The 24,388-nt window shown below is 37.1% G+C and overlaps 1 protein-coding gene across 2 annotated transcripts in view; it reads right to left on the reverse strand.

Moving 5' to 3' along the window:
* Positions 1-24,388, reverse strand: part of adgrl2b.1 (adhesion G protein-coupled receptor L2b, tandem duplicate 1) — a 146,207-nt gene that overhangs the window by 97,623 nt on the left and 24,196 nt on the right. For both annotated transcript variants that reach the window (XM_079819571.1, XM_079819572.1), the window contains exons 2-3: positions 23,409-23,594; positions 3,148-3,361 (exon numbers count right to left, since the gene is read on the reverse strand). In XM_079819571.1, coding sequence (XP_079675697.1) covers positions 3,148-3,361; positions 23,409-23,484 — 290 coding nt within the window. In that variant the 5' untranslated portion in view covers positions 23,485-23,594. The remainder of the gene's footprint in view (positions 1-3,147; positions 3,362-23,408; positions 23,595-24,388) is intronic.

Here is a 24,388-nt window from a genome sequence, read left to right on the forward strand (position 1 = left end):
TTCTCATTGGAGTACTTAACTTCATGGCATTTTTGTGGTTTTCAGTCTGTTCAGTTTGATTAAGAAAGATTGAGTTTGGATTGGAGTCACCAGAAAAGAGGTCATCAATGCAAAGTCCAGAGAGTCCAGGACAATTTTGGCAAATTTACTTTTTATAGCTACCAGTGTTTGAGGAACACATTATGATGCCCTTTTAGTGCATACAATATAAATGTACAACATTTAGGCCACAAATCTAGAATAAAATCAGGCACAGAATTGTACAGTAGAAATGATGAATAAAGTTTAGCACTAGGGAATCCTGGTACAAAAAAAAGTTTTAAAACTAAAAATTTTAGCTGCCAATTTGGTAACCCTTCATTTTAAGGTGACGTATTTACACGTATTTAATAATAATAATAATAAAATTACTCTGCACTTATTTGTGAATAAAGTGTAACCCAATATTCTGCTAGAATTGGCCAATATTAAATATAAAAAGGCCAATATTGTCACATCATGCTTGTCTAACTAATAGAGGAAATAATCAAATCAAGTTTGAAGAGACTTTTTTAAATGAAATAAGCAGGAAGGTTTACTCTTAAACCTAGCAGCAGTGGAAACAAAAAGATTGAACAAAAATATAGGCCTACAAAATGGTACGAATTAATGCTAATTAGCCACCAGCTCACGCAAAATTTTGGTGAAATTTTGGAGTTTGCTCCACACAACCACATTAGGGCCCCACATGCCCTTTTCCCAAACCCTTATATTTGTGTTTTCATCAAGCTCATGAATACTGGCCTTGGCATAAAGATATTATTTTAGTTAATTGCACCTTCCTTGCATCACGTTCTCCAACACTGTATTCATGCCATGATTACACATCCTAGATGTTAACAGCAGACACAGCTTGGCTTGGGGCTAACCAGGAAAATAATAATTAAGGAAACAAGAAAATTCATTAATTCTAACTGCAAGCTATTCTGACGGAATATCAAACATAAAATAGGAAAACCCTAAAGGAATTTCAAATCCCCCAGCACTGAATATCAATACAACTCATGAATTTCCTTCTCTGTGATGCCGTTCACAGGTAATGATAAGATTGCATCAGCCAATCAGCTGAGAGGAACACAAGTCTATTTGAAAGCTGCAGGAAAGCGCCGCTCTGAAGATTCGGCTGTCAGGGGTTTAACTTTGACCCTGGCAATCTTACTTATTCAGTCACGGAGTTAACCAGCAGAACAGCATGGCATTAAAGGGACAGTTCACCCAAAAATGAGGTTTATTCTTTCTAGCTTGGTGGAAAAATCTAAATGTACAGTTTTAATCTTACTGTTATACGGTTAGGCTTGTCACGATCATGAATTCTGTGCTGACCATTAATTGTATTACAAACAATTGTGATTAACGATGCAATTCTATTTTGTTCATGTCACTTACAGTGTTTTAGCATAATATGTTATTTATTTTTTTACTTACAATCAAATGGAATATAATATAATAATAAAAACTAAGGCTGTCACTAACGATTATTTTGGTAAACAACTGATCGGTCGATTATTTTGACGATTAATCGAGTGATCTTATTTTGTGGAAATAAAAATAGACCAAAGCAAAGACCTTAAAAATGTCTTAAATTACAAATATAATAACAGAGGCAATAATATTTGATTCAAATAATGTATCAACAGCAAGTAATCTTATGGTTTATAGAACAGCACTGTTAAAATGCATAATATACATGATATAAACAATCATCTTATGTACATTTCGTATTAACAATATCAAAATAGCACTATGCTATAGTATGGTTTTTTAAATGGTTTTAATACACTGTGCAGCCGTAGAAAACGGTCTAATAATGCGGTTCATGTATTCTCGTCAGTGGAATGCGGCACTTCCAGTATTTGCTGGTTACTTGGCATGGGTATATTGCAATCAAGGATTTTTTTTTTAATCGAGTACTCGACTTTAATCAAGGAACTGTGACAGTGCTAATAAAAAATATAAAAAATTTAATTATATATATTTAAAAAAATAGGCCCATATGCTACTTTATTGCTGTGAAAAATAATACTATATACACTAATAAGTATAATAATACTAATACTATTATTTTATTATATAAATATTATAATAAAATAATAGTATTTATATAATTAACTATAGTATAAAATAATATAATATATAATATAATTAGTGCTGTCAAGCAATCCAAAATAAAAGTTTGTGTATAATTATTATGTATATATAAATGCACACATGCATATATATATTTAAGAAAAATATATATATTTACATATAAAATATTTATATATAATACAAATGATAGAAACATATATACAGTATATACATGCAAATATATGTGCGTGTACGGTGCATACTTATCAAGTAAACAAACTTTTATTTTTGGATGCGATTAATCATGATTAATCGTTTGACAGCCCTAAATATAATATAATATAATATAATATAATATAATATAATATAATATAATATAATATAATATAATATAATATAATATAATATAATTAATATAATATAATATAATATAATATAATATAATATAATATAATATAATATAATATAATATAATAATATAATATAATTAATACAGTGTCTTTATCTTCCACACTAGAAAGGGAAACAAGAAATTGCACATTAGATGGCATTTCTTTTAGCTTAAATGTCCTTTATTTGGGTGGGATTAAAATGCGAGTCGGATCAAATGACAAATCAATCATGACAGGTCTATATATGGTCCATAAATTCTAATCAGGACAGACTGGGTAGAACAATCAGCTAAAACAAAGGAACTTGAAACTGAGTTTGTGTGATAAAAAAAAAAAAAATGATGTAGGATTTATAGTTTTCACTCAGAAATTGCTAGTAAATTTCACAAATAATTAGAAAGAAACCGCAAGTAACACCGATTAAACATGACATTTCGAAGTAAAAAGACTAGTAATAGTATTTTCTTGTAAAACACACTCCAATAATCTTGTTTGAAAATCTTTTCCACAGTGTTTTTGGAGTGTAGAGACGAAAAGAAACAATGACACAACATGCGCTCAGCAAAGCTCAGTATCTACAACCCATAGGGAAACAAGAAAATAGAATCCACATTTAGACTACAGGCAATGCTTGGCACACAAACTTTACCTCTGAGATACGATTTTATAGGCATCCGGGAGGTAGCAATTAGTGTTGTCCATCTGGAACGGGTCAGCGTCGCATATCTTGTTGTCTGTGCGGCCGTAGTTGGCGGTTTCGATCATGATGACATCACTTCCTGGGCAGCGGAGATCAATGGGGTATCCCTCGCAGGACAGCTCTCTGCGGACCAGACCAAACGGCAGAGCTGCACGACTGAAGCCTAGAGAGGAAAGAGAGGAAGATTAGAAATTGGCTGGGTAAAACGCACAAAACCCTAAAACAATGGATGAAACGATAAAACACTTTGAGTGCAACTAATTCTTGCTCATGCTGATATTTTCTCGTTCATTTAACCACAAAGCACTCTGCTAAGTGCTAGATATTTATCAGCTATAATATAAATAGCAAATGGCTTTCATTTTAACCACAAGTCCACTTATTTTGATATCTGATCCGTCAGCCGTTTACTAGCATGAAGTAATAACTAGGCTTGGTGTCATTTCTAAAATTACACACTGCACTTCTAGCATGTATTATGTCTATTGTCCCAACAATATTGTTAAATTGCGTCAGCACGAGTCCCATGTGAAGTAGATTGGTCAGCGTCTTCTGGGCCAACATGTCAAAAAAAGCAGAAGTGTTTCCTGATTGTTATTAATGCATTTAAAAAAAACTGTATAAAAATTACATGTTGGTTTGTTTTGCATCTTCTAAAAAGACATCATACTATATGATATAAATATAGAGCGCATGTAGGAGTTATGGTTATGACCATATGGTTGGTCATACTGCACTAAGATGCAGCGAACGTTGTGAAGTGTGGGAGGAAGAGTAGATATTACTGACCAAAATATAAAGAGGTGTTTTCTGTTGGCACCCCATATTTGAGATATTTATATAATGCTGCACGATTCTGGATAAATTGAGAATCACCTTTTATTTTTTTCGTTTCAAACTCTCCCACAATTCTGAACAGATAACGTACAAAATAATATGTCATTTACAGGACAAGTCTATTTAAAAGTTGTAATTCATTTGAATGAATAATTTTTTAGAAAAATCGATTTGAATTAATGATTCAATGGACTTTTTCCATTACTGGATGAATTATGGGATTCATTTCCTGTCAAAAGTATTGCAGTCATAGATCAAAAAATAATAAGCATGAATCAAAAATTTAAAAAACACACGTAAAAATATATTGCACAAACTGGACAAAAAAAAGAATGCAAAATGATCAGAATAACATGGTGGTAACAACGTGGTCACGGATCAACAACAACAAAAAAAGCATGAATCAAATCCGGTGTTAATTTCGTATTTGTCATTATTCTCATCAACAACATTTTTTCACAGACAAAAACGAGATGACAACTAAATAAAAAACAGTTTTGAGTGACAAAAACTAAACTGACATTTTCGAGAGCGGGGCGATTTGGGAAGAGATCCAGTCAGAACTGATGTTCTGCACTGCAGATGCAGAGTTCTCTTTGAAGACATTTGGAAGAAGTCGAAGAAAATCTCTCAGAGTCGAAAGTTCCAGGTCTCAGGAGATATTAACTTCATTGTCAGGACAACAAAGTGAGATACCAGCTGATCGTCTGCTTTTTTTACTTGCAGCTCACGCTTTTATACAGTTAAACGAATGATCTCATCTGCAGGTGGTGTTCTCCCTCTTATTTCTTAGCGACTACCAAGTACTCCCCAACATTTTCATCACAGTCAAACCCTTCATAAGTTATCTCTTTGTAATGGTGGCCTCCTTATTATTTATCGAGAGAAGAACACATCTTTACCTTATTATTTTATCGAGAGAAGAACGCAAAGACCACGTGAACCAAAAGAGCAACTTAATATCAATGCAGATGGCAACTGAAAGCCACTTCAGATACAATCCCATTGTTTCCATAAGACTTTTCTCAGTCAGAAAGATCATGAGGCCTCCTAAGCAAGTTCATTCTACAATTGTCTTCTATAGGATAAATAAAATACTTCAACAAATGTAACATGCATGTCTCATAAAACGTTCAAAAACGTAAACGTCTGGGAGAAAGAGAAGAGTTAATAGAGGTTTTTTCAGGAGTTTATAATGGGTTTGGACATTTATAAGAAATTCTTAATTGATGCATTACAATTGAACTAAACCCAGTAGATTTCAGTCGACTAGAACACATTTAAACACATTAAAAAGTATATTGCACAAAACTTAAACATGAATGCAAAATAATCTGAATCACAAAATTGTGTTTTCCTTAGTGTTTTTGCCACATACAGCATTCATCCCACCACACACTATGCTTCTATACTTCAAATGTAAAGTAAAACCTTGAACACCCACCAGAAACACACAGCGTATTACTATTAAAAAATACAAGTATTCAAGGCTCTTCACTGCGTATCTTAAAGAGTAAAGAGAGAGAAAACAGAACGGCGTGTGCAAGAGGACATAAATCCTGGCGGCTGAAGTGAGATTTGATGTATTTTGCGGAGGAGCCGCTGTCCCTTTGCCCTCACAGGCTGAGCTGCCGCTCTAACAGGCAGAGTATTATATGTGCTGCTCCGGATCCACTCCAGGGTTTCCATTTCTCACTCACATCCCATCCACACTCACCAGGCAGTCAGTGAAACCCTGCTCAGAGTTCTCTTCATTCATCGACTATAATTCTCAATGCTGAAAACTATATCACAAGAGTAGAGTTACGTTTTTGGGCTTTTAGTATGAATATGTTAGCCTTACTGTAATCGATAAGCTCCAAAACAATGACAAAATTCACATTAAGAAGATTTAATATTTTAAGATGAAGACATTAAGATTTTCAGACAGTGCACTATATAGGGGATAAGGAACGATCAGACAGAGCACTATATAGGGGATAGGGAACGATCAGACAGAGCACTATATAGGGGATAGGGAACGATCAGACAGAGCACTATATAGGGGATAGGGAACGATTCAGACAGTGCACTATATAGGGGATAGGGAACGATCAGACAGTGCACTATATAGGGGATAGGGAACGATCAGACAGAGCACTATATAGGGGATAGGGAACGATCAGACAGTGCACTATATAGGGGATAAGGAACGATCAGACAGTGCACTATATAGGGGAGAGGGAACGATCAGACAGTGCACTATATAGGGGATAGGGAACGATTCAGACAGTGCACTATATAGGGGATAGGGAACGATCAGACAGTGCACTATAAAGGGGATAGGGAATGATTCAGACAGTTCACTATAAAGGGGATAGGGAACGATCAGACAGTGCACTATATAGGGGAGAGGGAACAATCAGACAGTGCACTATATAGGGAATAGGGAACGATCAGACAGAGCACTATATAGGGGATAGGGAACGATCAGACAGAGCACTATATAGGGGAGAGGGAACAATCAGACAGTGCACTATATAGGGGATAGGGAACGATCAGACAGAGCACTATATAGGGGATAGGGAACGATTCAGACAGTGCACTATATAGGGGATAAGGAACGATCAGACAGTGCACTATATAGGGGATAGGGAACGATCAGACAGAGCACTATATAGGGGATAGGGAACGATCAGACAGTGCACTATATAGGGGATAAGGAACGATCAGACAGTGCACTATATAGGGGAGAGGGAACGATCAGACAGTGCACTATATAGGGGATAGGGAACGATTCAGACAGTGTACTATATAGGGGATAGGGAACGATCAGACAGTGCACTATAAAGGGGATAGGGAATGATTCAGACAGTTCACTATAAAGGGGATAGGGAACGATCAGACAGTGCACTATATAGGGGAGAGGGAACAATCAGACAGTGCACTATATAGGGAATAGGGAACGATCAGACAGAGCACTATATAGGGGATAGGGAACGATCAGACAGAGCACTATATAGGGGATAGGGAACGATTCAGACAGTGCACTATATAGGGGATAAGGAACGATCAGACAGTGCACTATATAGGGGAGAGGGAACGATCAGACAGTGCACTATATAGGGGATAGGGAACGATTCAGACAGTGTACTATATAGGGGATAGGGAACGATCAGACAGTGCACTATAAAGGGGATAGGGAATGATTCAGACAGTTCACTATAAAGGGGATAGGGAACGATCAGACAGTGCACTATATAGGGGATAGGGAACGATCAGACAGTGCACTATATAGGGGATAGGGAACGATCAGACAGTGCACTATATAGGGGATAGGGAACGATCAGACAGAGCACTATATAGGGGATAGGGAATGATTCAGACAGTGCATTATACAGGGGATAGGGAACGATCAGACAGGGCACTATATAGGGGATAGGGAACGATCAGACAGTGCACTATATAGGGGATAGGGAACGATCAGACAGAGCACTATATAGGGGATAGGGAATGATTCAGACAGTGCATTATACAGGGGATAGGGAACGATCAGACAGTGCACTATATAGGGGATAGGGAACGATCAGACAGTGCACTGTATAGGGGATAGGGAACGATCAGACAGTGCACTATATAGGGGATAGGGACAAATGTGAAATGTAAATATGCTTTCCATTTCCAAAACATTTCGGACCCGTTTGAATTCTGCACAGAATGCTGTATTTTAAAGCGATATGGAGGAGATATGGAGGAGAAACTGTGAGAGATTAGGAGGAAACTGAGGCTTTACAGAGATCAATGGCTCCGGCCGAGCTGTGATATACTAAAAGCTATTGGATATTTTAAAAAAAGGGGAGGGGCTGATTGATATGTCCCGCCCTGTCTTTCGGTTTCAGTGGAAATTACGTCAAGACATTGAATAATGCTGTGCATTTCAAGATATTTCAGTGGGACTTTAAATATTGTGTGGGGGAAAACAGATCTGGATACAGAAGCTACATGATGTGCAACTGTGTTCCGATTGGCTGCTAGGGCCAATAATTATTAGCTGCTAAAATGTCATTGGCTGTTGGCGTACACTTTCTGTGAGACACTTATAACTGGTTGACACTTATAACTACTGCAGAGTTATGACATGTTTTTAGTTGCATCTTTCCCTATGGGCAGAATTGAACAATTGTGTGAGCATCCTCAGAATATCCTGTTGTCCATGTGTGTGTCTATAAAAAAAGAGACACATTTTTCAACACTAACCCTTTTAAAAATTAAATCTGGACCACATGAGCTTGCTTGTGATCAAAGTGAGCGAGATGTAACATCATGACCAAACGCACTGATCACAGTAACACTTGATGTCAAGAGCTCCAGCTGTGTTTTGTGCTCTCTGTTCCTCAGTTAGTCTCGCTGACGCCGATGCTTTCATGACACTTTCTCAAAATGCCATGCTCTCATGGCTCAGAGCACGTTTTGTTATTACCGGTATGATAACGTTACATTTTTACATGTTTGTGTTTTACTAACATATTTTTTTGAAAAAACACAAAAATAAAGAGTCTCAGATCGTGCTTTTTAAGGCCTATGAAATGTATAGTTTTATATTGTAATACATTCACAGTTACTCTCCAAATTAATGTAGAAACAACTTAAAGTAAATTAATACTGTAAATTTTTAATATTTGTTTTAATGGCATCTTTTTATGAATGAACACTGATACTGATGTCTCAATGAAAACATTAATTAATAAGGTAAATTAAATCAATAAACGTGTTCACCTTGCTTTTTTAAGTTCATAAATGTAACATAACATTATTAAGTCAAATGTACATATAACTAATGTGTAATGATAATATTTACCTTATTGTTTTCATTTTGTGCAATATATATTTTTTACATGTGTTTTTACATTTTGAAATGAGTTTTATTAATTAATATTAATGACAAAATTAATTTCCTATCATCACTGTAAAGCTGTTTTGAAGCAATCAGTGTTGTGAAAAGCGCTATATAAATAAAGGTGACTTGACTTGGTATTGTGTGGTATTCCATAATAAAACAGTAATATACTGGAACTGAACCCTTTAAGAGAGCCATCAAGAACTCCAAACACTGCCAAAAATCCAACTACACTCTGCTTTAGGAAAAAACAATGCACAACTGTAAATATTACAAAAACATGCATGAGATATTTCACCTGGCACTTTCAAGAGAATGTGTTGGTGTTTGTTGGTATGTCAGTTTTCAAGTTAAATTCCAGTATATCAAGCGTCAAATGCAAAACCAACTCTTGTGTATATTTTGTGGTGCTGTTGGTTTGAGCATCTCGGCAAGCCTGATCGGCCTTAGGGTTTGTTTGGCTAAATGACCGGCTGACTGTTCAATATCCCTGACTAATGTCATGCATTTCTGAGCAAAACGACATATGAAAATGATGTAGGGCAGGAATGTGTGTCCTTTGAGATTTGAATGTTAGCCCACAGGGCCTTGATTACATCCGCATATCTGCCAATTCAGATGCAGAGAAAGTTAGTTGTTCTTTGGAAAACCATGCACAGATGAATAGTGCAAAGTAAGCAGGGTTTCAATGTTGCTTTCTGTAGGACACGTCTGCTTTATGTTGTAGTCTGAAATATGTTGTCCCTCTCTGGCTCTCTAGAGTAACTATTTATTTCCAAGTATCAGCCCAGTTTTTCAAACTCACCTTTGTCTCAGCAAAAAGCTGCCAGCAGCAGCCAAGATTTACATCAGAGAGAAAAGCAGCAACAGTCGCCCTGAACAAGCCTGTCAACGCATGTGCTGCTTTATCTCACTCTTTCTGTTCAATTAAATCATGTTAAGGGGGTGTCCTAAGCCATAAATGATATATTACATGGAATATTCGATTGCATTGCCATGGCAACAGTTCTACCTGGATTGCAATTGGCTGTGATCTCATTCTTCTTGCTGACACAGAATTGTGTCAGGAATTCTGGTCAGTGGCTGGGAAAGTCATTTTCTTATGCATCCTCCTGGAGTTTGCTGTGGGGCTCAAGTCAGTCAATTTTGTCCCACAATGTACCGCTTTCGCACAACCCCATTTTCTGTTAGACTAATCTCAATTATATAAAAATCTACCAACAAGAGAAGCACCACAATGAAAACACAGAATCAGTATGAATTGACATACTTTATATAATATTCATTTATTCAAATGTATTTAATCAGTCCCTCCAGAACAACGCGATTATGCGATCTCATAATTCAATGCATATAATCAGCCAAAGGGAGCATATTTATGCGGGGGCCGCATTTTTTCAAATACGCCGCACTTTTGCCACATAAATTGCAGATTTCCACGTGCAAAATATGCGGGGCTTGCATGATTCCGGCATTTTCGTTGAAAAAGTCACATATATCTTAGCACAAAGTTGAAAAATGTTATGTTTACTTGCTTACAAGAGCAGCCATTTCCCCCTATTGCCATATACAGTGAGGAAAATAAGTATTTGAACACCTGAGAAAATCAATGTTAATATTTGGTACAGTAGCCTTTGTTTGCAATTACAGAGGTCAAACGTTTCCTGTAGTTTTTCATCAGGTTTGCACACACTGCAGGAGGGATTTTGGCCCACTCCTCCACACAGATCTTCTCTAGATCAGTCAGGTTTCTGGCCTGTCGCTGAGAAACACGGAGTTTGAGCTCCCTCCAAAGATTCTCTATTGGGTTTAGGTCTGGAGACTGGCTAGGCCACGACAGAACCTTGATATGCTTCTTACAGAGCCACTCCTCGGTTATCCTGGCTGTGTGCTTCGGGTCATTGTCATGTTGGAAGACCCAGCCTCGACCCATCTTCAATGCTCTAACTGAGGGAAGGAGATTGTTCCCCAAAATCTTGCAATACATGGCCCCAGTCATCCTCTCCTTAAAGGTCCCATGGCATGAAATTTTCATTTTATGAGGTATTTCAACATTAATATGAGTTCCCCTAGCCTGAATATTGTCCCCAAGTGGATAGAAATGTTGATCGGTGTAAAACCGAGTTCTGGCTGTCTTTCTCTCCCTTTGAGAAAATGACAGGCCAGACGAGCCAATCCTGAAGTCTCCTGGTTTGACGTCCAAGCAGGAACGGTTACCTCCCTTTCCTCCGCCCAGAGAATCTGGCACACCCATGCAAACGAACGAGAGATCATGGGTTGTGATCGAGTGAATGCTGGCAGTTTCTCAGTGTTTGGATGTACAAATGAAAACAGAAGTCTTTTTTCAGTTCCTTCTGATCTGTGATCAGTGATTTCTTATGTGTAGCTAATTATTTATTATTCGTGCACACGCTGCGGCTTCTCTCTCTCCCGACAGAACGGTGTTTTCGTGTTTTCTATCTTGTGAGTCAGTGTTTTTGTACGTCCTCGTCGAGTCTATCTGTTCTTAAATGTGCATACAGTCGGGAGTTTCTGCTCAACATCGGCAGAGCCACATCTTTAGAGATAAACCTCACGCACGCCGAAGCTCGGCCTTCAACATCCCCGACCCCCAGTACTGCATCTGGCCCACAGCGGAGGCACCAAACGCGGCGTGAGATTAAGCAGAAGGGGGGTAAGCGTGAGGGTATCCGGCTAGGCTAGCCAGCTTTCCCCACAATAAACTGGATTACATTCGATTACTGCTGTTGTGTCTTTGTTTGCGCTGTGTAAGTTACTCAATGCGCGTCACTGGCGCTTTTCATATGATTGGAACATATCTAGAAATAATGCTTTAATCCAGTCAATCCCAAACTGTGGTCCGCGGACCACTAGTGGTCCGTGAGGGTACTGCAGGTGGTCCGTGGAAAGGCAAAATAAAATAAAAGAATATTTTTTTACCTTCATTTTACCAGGAAATTCCCATAAAAAATAAAAATTAAAAAGAATATGTAGGCCTATATTAATATAACATTTGTATTAAATTGACAAGTTATTGTGCGATTACTAAAATAGGCTAGTGGCTCAGCCGTGACGTTCAAGTTCAGTGCTGTTATGGATCGGTGGACAGCAACAGGTTCTCTGAAGAGAAAAGAGACAGAGGCAGGAGAAGTTACAAAAAATGAAGAGATTGACAGTGAGTCGGATGCATCTATGAGCCAGATTCTATGAGCATCTATGAGCCCGAATAAATAAATTAAATATGTGGCAGCCGTTGTGTGCTGTAAACTTTCTTTTAACAAGCCTGTTGTACTGATGTGATGACTAGTTATAGTTTTAGTGCTAGTAAGCCTATTTAGAGGTGCGGATTAATTCAGGCAGGACTGTGTATAGACATATTTTATTATGTGTGTGATGAGGGGGTCCGCAAAATTTTTTGATTACAAATAGTGGTCCACACACACAAAAAGTTTGAAAACCTCTGCTAATCAATACTTACTAACTCATTCATCTCGCTGTAATGGTACATTGCATGTGTTACAAAGTTGGTAGAATAATGATGAAGACGGACTCGGTGTGACTGGGACTCGTGTTTATTCAGAACTCTCAGATACAAACACAATAAACTCGCGCTGACTGACAGCGCTCTCATAACTCAGTAGTTACTATAAATAACTTTGTTAGCAATCGCTCCGTCTCCGTGATGTCCGGTTCGCGAACGAATCATTCTTTTGAATTGGTTCTTTTTAGTGAACCGAACCAGTTCACCAAATCGGACTGAATCGTTCTAAACGGTTCGCGTCTCGAGTCAGCGCTGATCCATAATTACTAAAGTTACTAACTTTCTGACATGAGTGACAGCCCCTCCGACTAGAAATAAACTAATAACCTGAAGTATATGCTGTAACTACAACAGTTCACCCTGAACTGAGACATGCTGAGAGAACTGATGAGAAGTGAACTCAGGTCCGTCTCTCTGGCAGCAGCTCGTGCCTGCTCGTGCCTCGTAGACCTTGTTAAACCACGCCCCCTCCGCTCATTTCAAATGCAAAGATGTCAGCCAATCACAACAGTGGGCGTATTCACTGAAGTCTCACAGCAGACACGCCTCTTATAACAGGGCCTTCAGCCACAGGGCAAACAGCAGTATAGAAAAAATGCCTTTTATTTCTAAATTATGACATTTTATGATGTAAAAATCATACTAACAATATAAGTACACCTCAGGAAACACTATAAAATAATAGAAAAATGCTATGCCATGGGACCTTTAATACAGTGCAGTCGCCCTGTCCCATGAGCAGAAAAACACCCCCAAAGCATGATGCTACCACCCCCATGCTTCACATTAGGGATGGTGTTCTTGGGATGGTACTCATCATTCTTCTTCCTCCAAACACGTTTAGTGGAATTATGACCAAAAAGTTCTACTTTGGTCTCATCTGACCACATGACTTTCTCCCATGACTCTGGATCATCCAAATGGTCATTGGCAAACTTAAGACGGGCCTGGACATGTGCTGGTTTAAGCAGGGGAACCTTCCGTGCCATGTATGATTTCAAACCATGACGTCTTAGTGTATTACCAACAGTAACCTTGGAAACGGTGGTAACAGCTCTTTTCAGGTCATTGACCAGCTCCTCCCGTGTAGTTCTGGGCTGATTTCTCACCTTTCTTAGGATCATTGAGACCCCACGAGGTGAGATCTTGCATGGAGCCCCAGTCCGACGGAGATTGACAGTCATGTTTAGCTTCTTCCATTTTCTAATGATTGCTCCAACAGTGGACCTTTTTTAACCAAGCTGCTTGGCAATTTCCCCGTAGCCCTTTCCAGCCTTGTGTAGGTGTACAATTTTGTCTCTAGTGTCTTTGGACAGCTCTTTGGTCTTGGCCGTGTTGGATTCTTACTGATTGTATGGGGTGGACAGGTGTCTTTATGCAGCTAACGACCTCAAACAGGTGCATCTAATTTAGGATAATAAATGGAGTGGAGGTGGACATTTTAAAGGCAGACTAACAGGTCTTTGAGGGTCAGAATTCTAGCTGATAGACAGGTGTTCAAATACTTATTTGCAGCTGCATCATACAAATAAATAGTTAAAAAATCATACATTATGATTTCTGGATATTTTTTTTTAGATTATGTCTCTCACAGTGGACATGCACCTACGATGACAATTTCAGACCCCTCCATGATTTCTAAGTGGGAGAACTTGCAAAATAGCAGGGTGTTCAAATACTTATTTTCCTCACTACCTCTGTAAAACAGGAAGCACACATTTAATTTTTTGTATATTTTATTTATTCATTTTTACAGAAGTTGTAGCATATTCCTTTTGTAAAGCTACAGAACTTGTTTGACTCATCAATGTTTTGTAAGTTCGAGCCATGTGTTTTTTAAGGTCTGAAATAAAACAAGATGAGAACTTAAATATTCCCAGCACTTTCTGTGATGTAGTATGCTTGCTTATCATAGGAAGTAATAAGAAATAACTTTAAGGTAAGCCTAGTGAGAACAGGTGTTGGGGGAATCAGTTTTTCATCAAACCGCAGTTTTTGCAAGTTCCCGCAATTTCAACACATAAAATTGCATAAATATCCTGCATATTCTATCGCGTTTTTTAAGAAAACGTGGTGCAATTTTTCTGGTAGGACTGTTTCATTAATCAAAACTAGGTATGTACCGAAATGAAAATTCTGGACTGAAACTGAAAATGCTTTTTAATCATTTTTCCATTATTAAAAATAATTAACATTTATTAACCCTTTATGTCTGTCTGTGGGTTTTTCAAAAATGTAACCAAAGAAAAACATTAAAAAGAGCTTGTAACTAAACTTGCATTTCCATTGCCTCCCCAAACTGTCAGTCAAACCTCATAACGCCACCCGCCTCTGCTACTCAAGAAACTCGATACATATATAAATATAAAGGCTAAAGTTGCATGTATTCGAGGAGCAGAGAAGTCTTTTGTTTTAATCTAGCATTTGTCATCAAGTCACAGTCACACAGCCTGTGTGAAGCACTTCATCTTTTATAACATGAAATTTTGGACAAATTACAGAAAAACGGAGCGCCCAAAAAGCTAAAGTAAACTTTATAACTTGTAATTTAAAACACAATTGTCCGTTTTAAATTGTCCGGCGGACAAAACACTTGTCCGACATTCACTGGTCAGAAACTTTGAGCTTGATTTTGGTGGAATGTTAATAATGTAATGATACATGCAAGTGTCTGACCATATAAAGCCACAATATCAACTTTGACAACACAGTGTCCTTTTTCCTAAAAAATAGAAGATTTGGATATTTAACGATATACGCATGTCAAATACCTTTTGGGAGGGTATTGTGTGGGCCCAAAAAAATATTTTGCCTATGTCACAATCTGACCCAGAGTAGAAGGCCATGATTGATAAGGGCCAATGGGGAAAATGTAGCCAGGACCAGAGCTTACACCCCTACTGTTTACGAGAAGTGCATGAAGTACCTGTTGTAGCTGATCCACGTCATGTGAAATAGACACTGACAGTGAAAACACAGCATTGGGGAAGTGCTTTAAATTAAACATCACTGTTTTGGTCAATGATTTCACCCCAAAATTTTGGGTTGCATCATACTCTCAACATCCTTGAAATTTATGTTACACTATAGAGTACAGACTAATCGCAATTTTGAAACCCAACCAAAAGTCATACAAGGCAGGTAATTTTAATTCCGAGATTAAGGTAATAGATTACTACTACAGGAAATGGCAAACACATCATTCCAGTTATCTAGACTAACCAGTAACAAACTAACACTGACATGTGCAAGTCGTCCAAATGTCTCGGCTTGCCGTTTTGTAGTTTTCACATTTTCAATCCTTTCCAGCTTTCCTTAAGGAAGGATCCCAGCTCAGTGACCATATGGGCAGAAAACCAAAGCGGCTAGCAAGCGAGCAAGTGATTCCAGCAGGATTCCTGGGCATTGGGTGCTGCCTGTCACCCTCTATTAATGCAAATTTGATTGGCCTTTGTAGCTTTAGGAACAGCAAACAGCTGCATGCAAATCCAACACACTCCCCCTCGACCAGCCCCCATTGTGTCCCAGACTCCAGTCTCCACGGGGGATTTCTTCCAAAGACAAATGGGTGGAGCGGAGAAAAGGATGGTGTCATCTTTAGAAAAGTTTGAGAAGTCCCACAGTAGACCCAGCAGGGACTTCTTGAGCCTACTTGTCTTTTTTGTGATTCTGTTCCCTTATTACTGGCCGCCAAGTGTCTTCAGAAGAAAAGGAAAACATGCAAACTGCTCTTAAGTGCCCATAATCCAATATACAGGGATTACTGTATTATACTGTATTTTAGAATTAGGATGGACTGGAGGGAGGGAGGGGGGGGGGGGGGGGTTCTTTTTAAAATCTGTTGCTTCTAAGAACTTTGGACGGTAAATGTTGCTGTTGTTCAAAGAATCCTTGCCTTCAGAAAAAGTACTTGGGCCAATATAAATATTAGTAGAAAAACTTAAACTGAATGAAAAATAGAAATGCTAAAATTATATATATAAAAAAAAGTTAATTTAAAATATTAATAAAACCATTATAAAGAAAACTAAATTAACTGTTGGAAGTTGGTCAGTGTAATGTGCCAGTCACAGATAGAATCGAGCTTAAATAGGTTAGAGCTCAGTGTGACATTATGAATTATTAGCATTTAAAATAACAGATGCCACATGGTACAAAATCTGTTAATATTTTAGGAAAAATGCCACATCAGTTATATAATTTGAAACTGCTACAGCAGTGGGGAAGATGCGGGAGGTTCTAATTTGTGTTATTTTAAATAGTGTTATTTATATTTCAACCTAGACTCATTGGAAACAACACCAACCACTTTTAGTCCTGAAGCGCCCGGGTCGGGGCTCGAGTCCCATGACACACCAGTCACAATAAACAGCTCAAATACTTGTAAATGTGTTTTCTCTCATATTTGCTCTAACACTATCAATCACTTTGGCAATGACGCCACAGAAACGTTTATCCAATGTTGTTTTTACCAAACCAAAAAAATTAGCCAAACCAAAAACATTTTACACAAATGTTGTCATGTGCAGAACATTCAAACAAGACGATCCATTAAAAGCAGATACAGTTCACAAACAACTGACAGCTATGGCCCAAATATGACCTCGCATGTACAATAATCAATGCTAAAATTTGGCATTAGCATCAGTTGCATGAACACTCAATGTTAACTGGAGACTTGCTTTGGCCAGAGAAATGAATCAGGGAGTTGTTGACATATCAGTTCAAATTGCATTTGTGAACTGATTCAAAAGATTAATCTAAAAGAATCAGCTTCAGTTTGAAACAACGTGTAGCAATGCTTTTGTTTTGTTTTTTTATGAAATTTTTGGAATGTAGTTTCCAAAATAAAAATACTCTGAATAATACTTGAAATTTGCAGTTAAGAACAGAACCAAAGTAAAGATACGGTCCACCCCTGGAAATGACAGTAATATGAACAATGTGTGCAAAAGTGCAGTAGTCGCGAGCTTCTCATGGAACTGAAGGGCAAAACTAACCCTGGGTTGCAGACTGTGACTAATCTACAACAGACCTGTTACACACTCACTATAGCGATAAATAAACATTACAATGCCAGTAGAGAAACCAGTTGCTGTATTTTTAAAATATGACCTTTTGACGACAAACTGTCAAGCAACTTTTTTTTTATCATTCGGAGACAACACTATCAAAAAAATAATAATCTAATGAGATTTATTAGTGGGACAATTTTCAGAAAATTGTCCTAAGAAACTGGTCAAATTTGGTCTTAAATGCAAGTAATTAAATATTTGTTCATTGAAAAACTGATGATTTGCTATTCATGTACGTACGTTGTTTTTACTTTTGCCTACCTTTGTCTATTTCTAGCTGGTTTTGTATTCATTTTACACAGCTGTATTATAATTTTTAAACCACTGTTCAACATTTATCCCCAATGTATTGGTTCCCTGTGTACGCCAACCAAAATTACGCAAATTGCTTTTTTTTTATTCTTCAGACTTTCCACTTTAAATGCAAAAAGTATCAGCTGTATGCAAAGTGAACCACATTTGGTTTTTGACCATTGAAAATGGGTAAAATACAACATGGAGCTGCATTGAGAGCCCCATATCTATAGGATTAAACTACATAGGGCCTTGAAAATGAAGCTTTCAAAAGAAAAGTTTGTTGTTAACCAGAATCTAAAATCATATTAAGAAATATTTAATACTTTTTGAGTGACAGGCATGCAAACTTAAAAAAACAACAACAACACAGAAGGTATATTCTATGCAACTGTGTTGATAGAAAAAAACGAGATACATTTCTAGTTTCAACATTATTTGTTGTTCAGATATTCCTCTTTAAAAGAAAAAAATATATATTGGCTGCATGCAAAGTGACCAACATTTGGTTTTTGGCCAATGAAAATGTGCAATTGACCATTTTACTCCATTTTGGATCCTTGCCACTGTCGCCTTTGGCTTGGCTTGCTCAGTTGGTGACACAAAATGTTCAACTAAATATCCAAATAAATCTAATTAGTAAACTAAATTAACTATATAAACTAAATTACTGATTTGCCCACATTGTCACTATATGCTAATTGAATGAGCTGATGACATCACCGTTTTCCCCAGAGCGGCTGTACAGCCGAATCAAATTCTGTTGCAGTATTTTCCTGTTTAACACTGTGAAGCTGCTTTGAAACAATCTGCATTGTAAAAAGCGCTATATAAATAAAGTTGACTTGACCATTTTACTCATGGAGCCACATTAAGATCTTTATATATCTGGGATTGAACCATATGGGGCCTTTAAAATATAAATACAAAAATAAATGTTTATTAAAAACCAAAATATAAAAGGATATTAAAATATATTGAGTTATTTGAGTTACAGGCATGCAAACTTGGGGGCCAAAAACACAAGAACTGCTTTGTCCCCATTTTTTAACTGTTACCGTTGGCATGTATTAATGAAACAAAGATTGCTAAAGTCAACATATTTTACTAATATACCTACCAATCTCTGTGTAAAAATATAATAATGATGCTGCCATCTTTCTAAAGTCACCAGATCAAATTACAGGGAGGTGAAAATTGACATTTTGACCCCCTTCTACAAAATAGTGGATTACTCAGTAAATATACTTTAATATTTTGGCTTTCATCGCTATTTATGTTTGCCTTTTTTCAGATGTTTTTTTAAAAAAATCAAACATTTGAGCAGGGGAAGTTTCCAAAATATGGTTGATTTGACATGGAATGACCCTGTACTTCATGATTTGCGATATTGCTTCAACTCGGTTAGTTTAAAACTGGTTAGTTTGAACCTGAAAAATGATATTTACTTGCTAACAATATTTGAGATTCAATATAAAGTAATTTAGTCCAGATATTTGAGCATTCTCACTGTTAAAAGGCACTGATCCGATCAATGATCTGAAGCACTTCTTCAAGAAATTCTGTAATTTTTGCAATTGTTAAGTTTGCCATTCTAGAAGCCAGTGTCATATCAGGCCTTTATTGTGTGGTCTGTCATATTGGAATATAAAAACATGGCAGGCCTCTTTTCCCCTCAGGACTGCCAGAGAATGACTAAAGGCAGTGTGCAATGATTCGGGACTCAGAAATCAGGGAAGGGTTTTTGCTCAAGCGTACAGTGATAGAAATCATTGTCCAGGGAGGAGTGCTCGTAGGGTTTGAGGTCCAGCCGTGGTTTTCTGGAACTCAGTTCTTGATCTTTCCCTCTAGCAGTCATGAGTACAGATAAAAACCAGACCAACACTGGCCTCAATCTCAAATGAAAGTTCATTCAGCCACAAAACCATTTGAAACCAATCTTTGCTTCCATGGACAGAGAATTATTGCTCTGAAACTCTGACTGATGCAGATGTAGACGAATCGACACATTCAATAATGATGTTGCATTGCCATTGAGTCAATCAATCCTCTCTTAAAAATATTAATACTAAGTGGTTTTAACTGGTGACTTATTGAGCATTAAAATTCAAATAAGCTCTGTTTGGGGTAAGTTAATAAATGATCAACTAAAGGAGTTTTTTAATGTTAAAAATGATGGTTTTCACCTCAGAAATAAAAAATAAAAAAAACTATTTAGTACTGATGAATACTTGGATATTCAATGTGTATTGAATCTTATGGATAAAAAAATGTATTGTTAGGTGTGATTAATCACAAGTAATCCTGATTAATGTATTTCTCAAATCTATATTAATAGGCCGGCTGACCTTGCATCACAGGCAATCGGGTTTTTCCAGCCGAAAGATGATTCATAATGAAGCATATACTCATAATCCTCAAAGGATTACAGGAGTAATCTATAATAAGGCTCATCATAACACAGGGGCAGAATTTACAATTACTGGACGTGTTCCAGGAAATGAGAAGGCTTTAAAACTAATTGTTCAGGCTTACTGTAGTTAGACTCAGATTGATAAGTAACCCAAATTATGTGCAAAATTTTAAAATGATCCTCAATTATTCAAGATGATATGGAACAATGTCTGACACTGTAGAAAGTGCACTTAAAAGTGACTATTTCAGCCCTTACTTGCAGTAACCTCGTTTCTTTTCCACTCAAAACTTGGGCTGTTAAGAGATTTTATCTAATTAATTACATGATGTGGCGATTAATTAATCTAATCGCACATCAAATTGTCAAATAGAAATGGACATTACAAAAATTTAGAAATAAATATTACATTTCATTTAACATGGCTTACTGAGTGAGTCACTGAATCATTCATTCATTCATTTGATTTGTTCAAACGGCTGATTCATTCAGGGATGAAGTAAATTACTCTTTTTATGAATGAGTCATTGAATCATTGGTTAACCCGATTGATTTGCTCAAAACGCGGATTCATTCAGAAACGAAACACTGCAGTGTTGCTAGGAGACACAATGGTTCTGCTGTGGCTTAATTGGTAATATTTTTGTTGACAAAAGCAGGCAATATGTTGTCTAAAATATATAACACAATATAAACTTCTTATTGAACTTTTATAAAATCGATATCACATGCTCATGCTACTCGGTACAAAAACATCACTCGTGATATTGCACTTATTACTCATGTGATATTGCTAATCTATATCATATTATATAAATGAGACAAACTCATACAGGGGCATTTTTGAGCTGATATCTTGAATTTTAGGGTCATATAACTGTATTCTTGAGATGTGAGATGGTGGTCCAGTGGATTAAACCATGGAACTGACACACAGAAGGTTGCTGGTTCGATCCGAGCGGTCACCACCAGTGTGTCCTTGAGCAAGGCACTTTACTCCATGTTGCTCCAGGGGGATTGTCCCTGTAATAAAGGCACTGTAAGTCGCTTTGGATAAAAGTGTCTGCCAAATGCATAAATGTATTCTATAGCCTCCGTACGAGTCGTTTCCCATGTTCGTCACCAATCAACTGTTTGAAATGTCAGATGAACTACGCAAATTATCCCCATTTGGTTACCCATATTTTTCAATATCTTTTGTGTTCAGCAGAAGAAAGAAAGTCATATAGGTTTGGAACAACTTGAGGGTGAGCAAATGATGACAGAATTTACATTTTTGGGTGTACTAGCCCTTTAATTGGGCCATTTTGTCTGCTTGAGGACTCAACAGATAAATCAAACAAGCACTCAGCTGGGGTTTAATGATGTGAAAAAAATGGTCAAAGTTAGCTGCTTTTTAAGCTTCTCATATGTCATTCAGATCAAAACAAACTCGCACAGAAACATGCACCTTGTTGCTAGGAGATGCAGGGCAGACAAAAACAAACAAAAGCTGACTGCAGATCCAAATCTCCCAATTACCAAAGATATATAAGATAAACTAAAATAAGTTATATAAATAAAAAACATATTTATTTGTATTTGCTGATCATAGCGGTGCTTTTTAAGGGGGAAAAACAACTTCTTGAAGGAAAGAAAAATCCTCCGATTGCCAAGAGGAGAACTAGTTAGTAGTTAGCCAAGCAAGACATTTCGAGAGAAAAAATGTACAACCTATTTACCATGACACAAAATCCAGATAATAAAAGCAAAGACATGTTTTGAGGAGCCTTCTTTCTGGCTAAAGATACGGCTTTTCTAGTTCATGGAAGACTGGTATTGAGGCGACGCCGTGTGTAAGATTGATAACTCATATCTTCTGTGTGTTTGTGGACACTTTCCCCAGAGCAATGCAGAGCTAATTCATGAAAGCTGTGTCACATACAGCCGACAGACGTGAGCTACCAAGAGCTAAAACAAAAAAAAAGACAGTGTTTCACAAGTGGGCGTTTATGGAGGAACGAACAGCCTTCACCAAAATCAGACTCGTCCAAGACCAAAACAATGGGACTATGAGAATGAGAAGTGCCTGTCCAATGGACAATACACACAGTGCTGATTTCAACGCATACTCTCTCTCTGTCTCAAGTTTGTCCAATCTTCAAATCCAGTAAGCCGTCTCAACTGCCATGATAACAGCTCTACAAACACTGGATTCTGCAGCTTTTTATTATTGGCTTTGCCAATTTTATACAATTTAATATGGCACTGTATGGTAGAGATAAGTCAGGAATGATGTGCAGAAAAAAGGAGCAACTGGAATGGGATATGCAATGAGCCAAAATCAGAACAATAATATCACCTTAAAATCAAAAGAAAAACAAGACATCGTTTTGCATAAAAATGAAGTCTATTTTTAGGAACGTTATGATTTTGAATATCATCCTGTCTGGTCAAAAAAAGTTCTGTATAGCAAATACAAACCTGATGTATTCTGTACTTTTTCCCGTTAAACAAAAACAAATTAATCAGACCAAACTATAATATTAACATGACACTGGTTCGCACGTAGCCCTTGTAAAAACAAAGCAAAACATAAATGTGCAAAGAATATTTAATGTAAACTACTAGTACTACAAAATATACTTTTCTCACTTAGTATTTTTGTCTTGTTTCCAGTCCAAATATATAAAAATTCTTAAATCAAGATGGGGTAAGAAAAATTATCTTAATTCAAACAGAGACGCAATTATTTTTCTTGTTTTAAGAAAAAACTCGCTTCATTTTGATTTATTTCCCCAGAAAACAAGACATAATATCTTATGTAGAAAATGCTTCTTGATTTAGGATTTTTTTAGATATTTTGACTGGAAACAAGACAAAAATACTAAATGAGAAAGGCATTTTTTGCAGTGATTTCCAATGTCAATTACCAGCAGCAGTCTCATTTAACTGACTTGTCAACTAGTCTAGTTTAAAAAGCGGGAACTGAACTGAGTTTGTACTTGGTACTACCGACTTCGGTAGTACACAAGACTTCGGTAGTACACAGAATCAAAGCAGAACTATTTAAATGAGCAAACTAACACCGAATACACAAAAACAGAGCGCTTGTTCAACGTTCACTGACGTCTCCAAAAAAAAAAAAGTTTAGACTGAGAACCATCAACCACTGCACACAAGAGATGCTCTTACCTTCTGAAGATTGTAAACAAATCACAGTAAACAGAAGTCCATGCACGAGGGGACATTTCAACAGTGACGTAGCCATTTTGGTTATTCAAGACTGTCTCCAGATGCTGGCCAATAGTTTGGATTGTAAAGAAGATCTAGACAGTATGCAGGTCACGTGGACATCACCTTTCACCATTCATTCTCCGTCTGAAACCACATGAAAGAAAGAAGAATTAGTGTTGCAAACACTACACAAGATCAAGCTATATTAACACAAATGTTGAGTTTGGATTTCCTTTGAAACAGCGAAGCTTTGCTGTCATTTGATGTAGATTTGCACAGGCCATTTATTACAGAATGACGTATACTGATAGTAAAATTCATGATACCGACAACCCAATAATTATTTAAATGTTATTGCTAATAATGATGGCCATTATTAAAGTCCCCCTGTGGTGAAAATCATGTTTTTAATGTTGTTTAGATGTCTATGTGGTGTTTTTAATATGCTTTGAGACAAACCATGTGCAAATTCATGGGTCATCACCATTGCTGAGTATTTTCTCTGTAAAACTGCAGTGAACCAAAGAAGCAGTTTGAAATCGCTAGTGTTTCTGATGTCACAAACTACCTTGTAACCAATCACGTCAGCGTGTGATCGTCAACAAGTGATTTGCTTCGTCCCAATTCGCCTACTTATACTACGACCCAAAAGTATGTACTCTTTTTGTGAAGAAAAAGTACATACTTTTGAGTGTGTAGCAGAAGAGTATGCAAGCTTTGGGACATACTACTTTGTGCATTCCGTCACCATTTAAACCTGTCAATCATCGTAACAGTCAAAATCCTCCACATTAATTTTATTTTCCTACCGTAGAGAAATGTAGTCGCACGTTGATCTGCCATTTGTGGGTCTTTAATGCAGAGACTCCCCTCGTGTGTTTGCAGTTTAAATATAATGATGCATATAAAAGTTAATGGCCAAACGTATCATTACAAAA

Source organism: Gobio gobio, assembly GCF_949357685.1.
Source record: "Gobio gobio genome assembly, chromosome: 6".
NCBI classification, from domain to species: Eukaryota; Metazoa; Chordata; class Actinopteri; order Cypriniformes; family Gobionidae; genus Gobio; species Gobio gobio.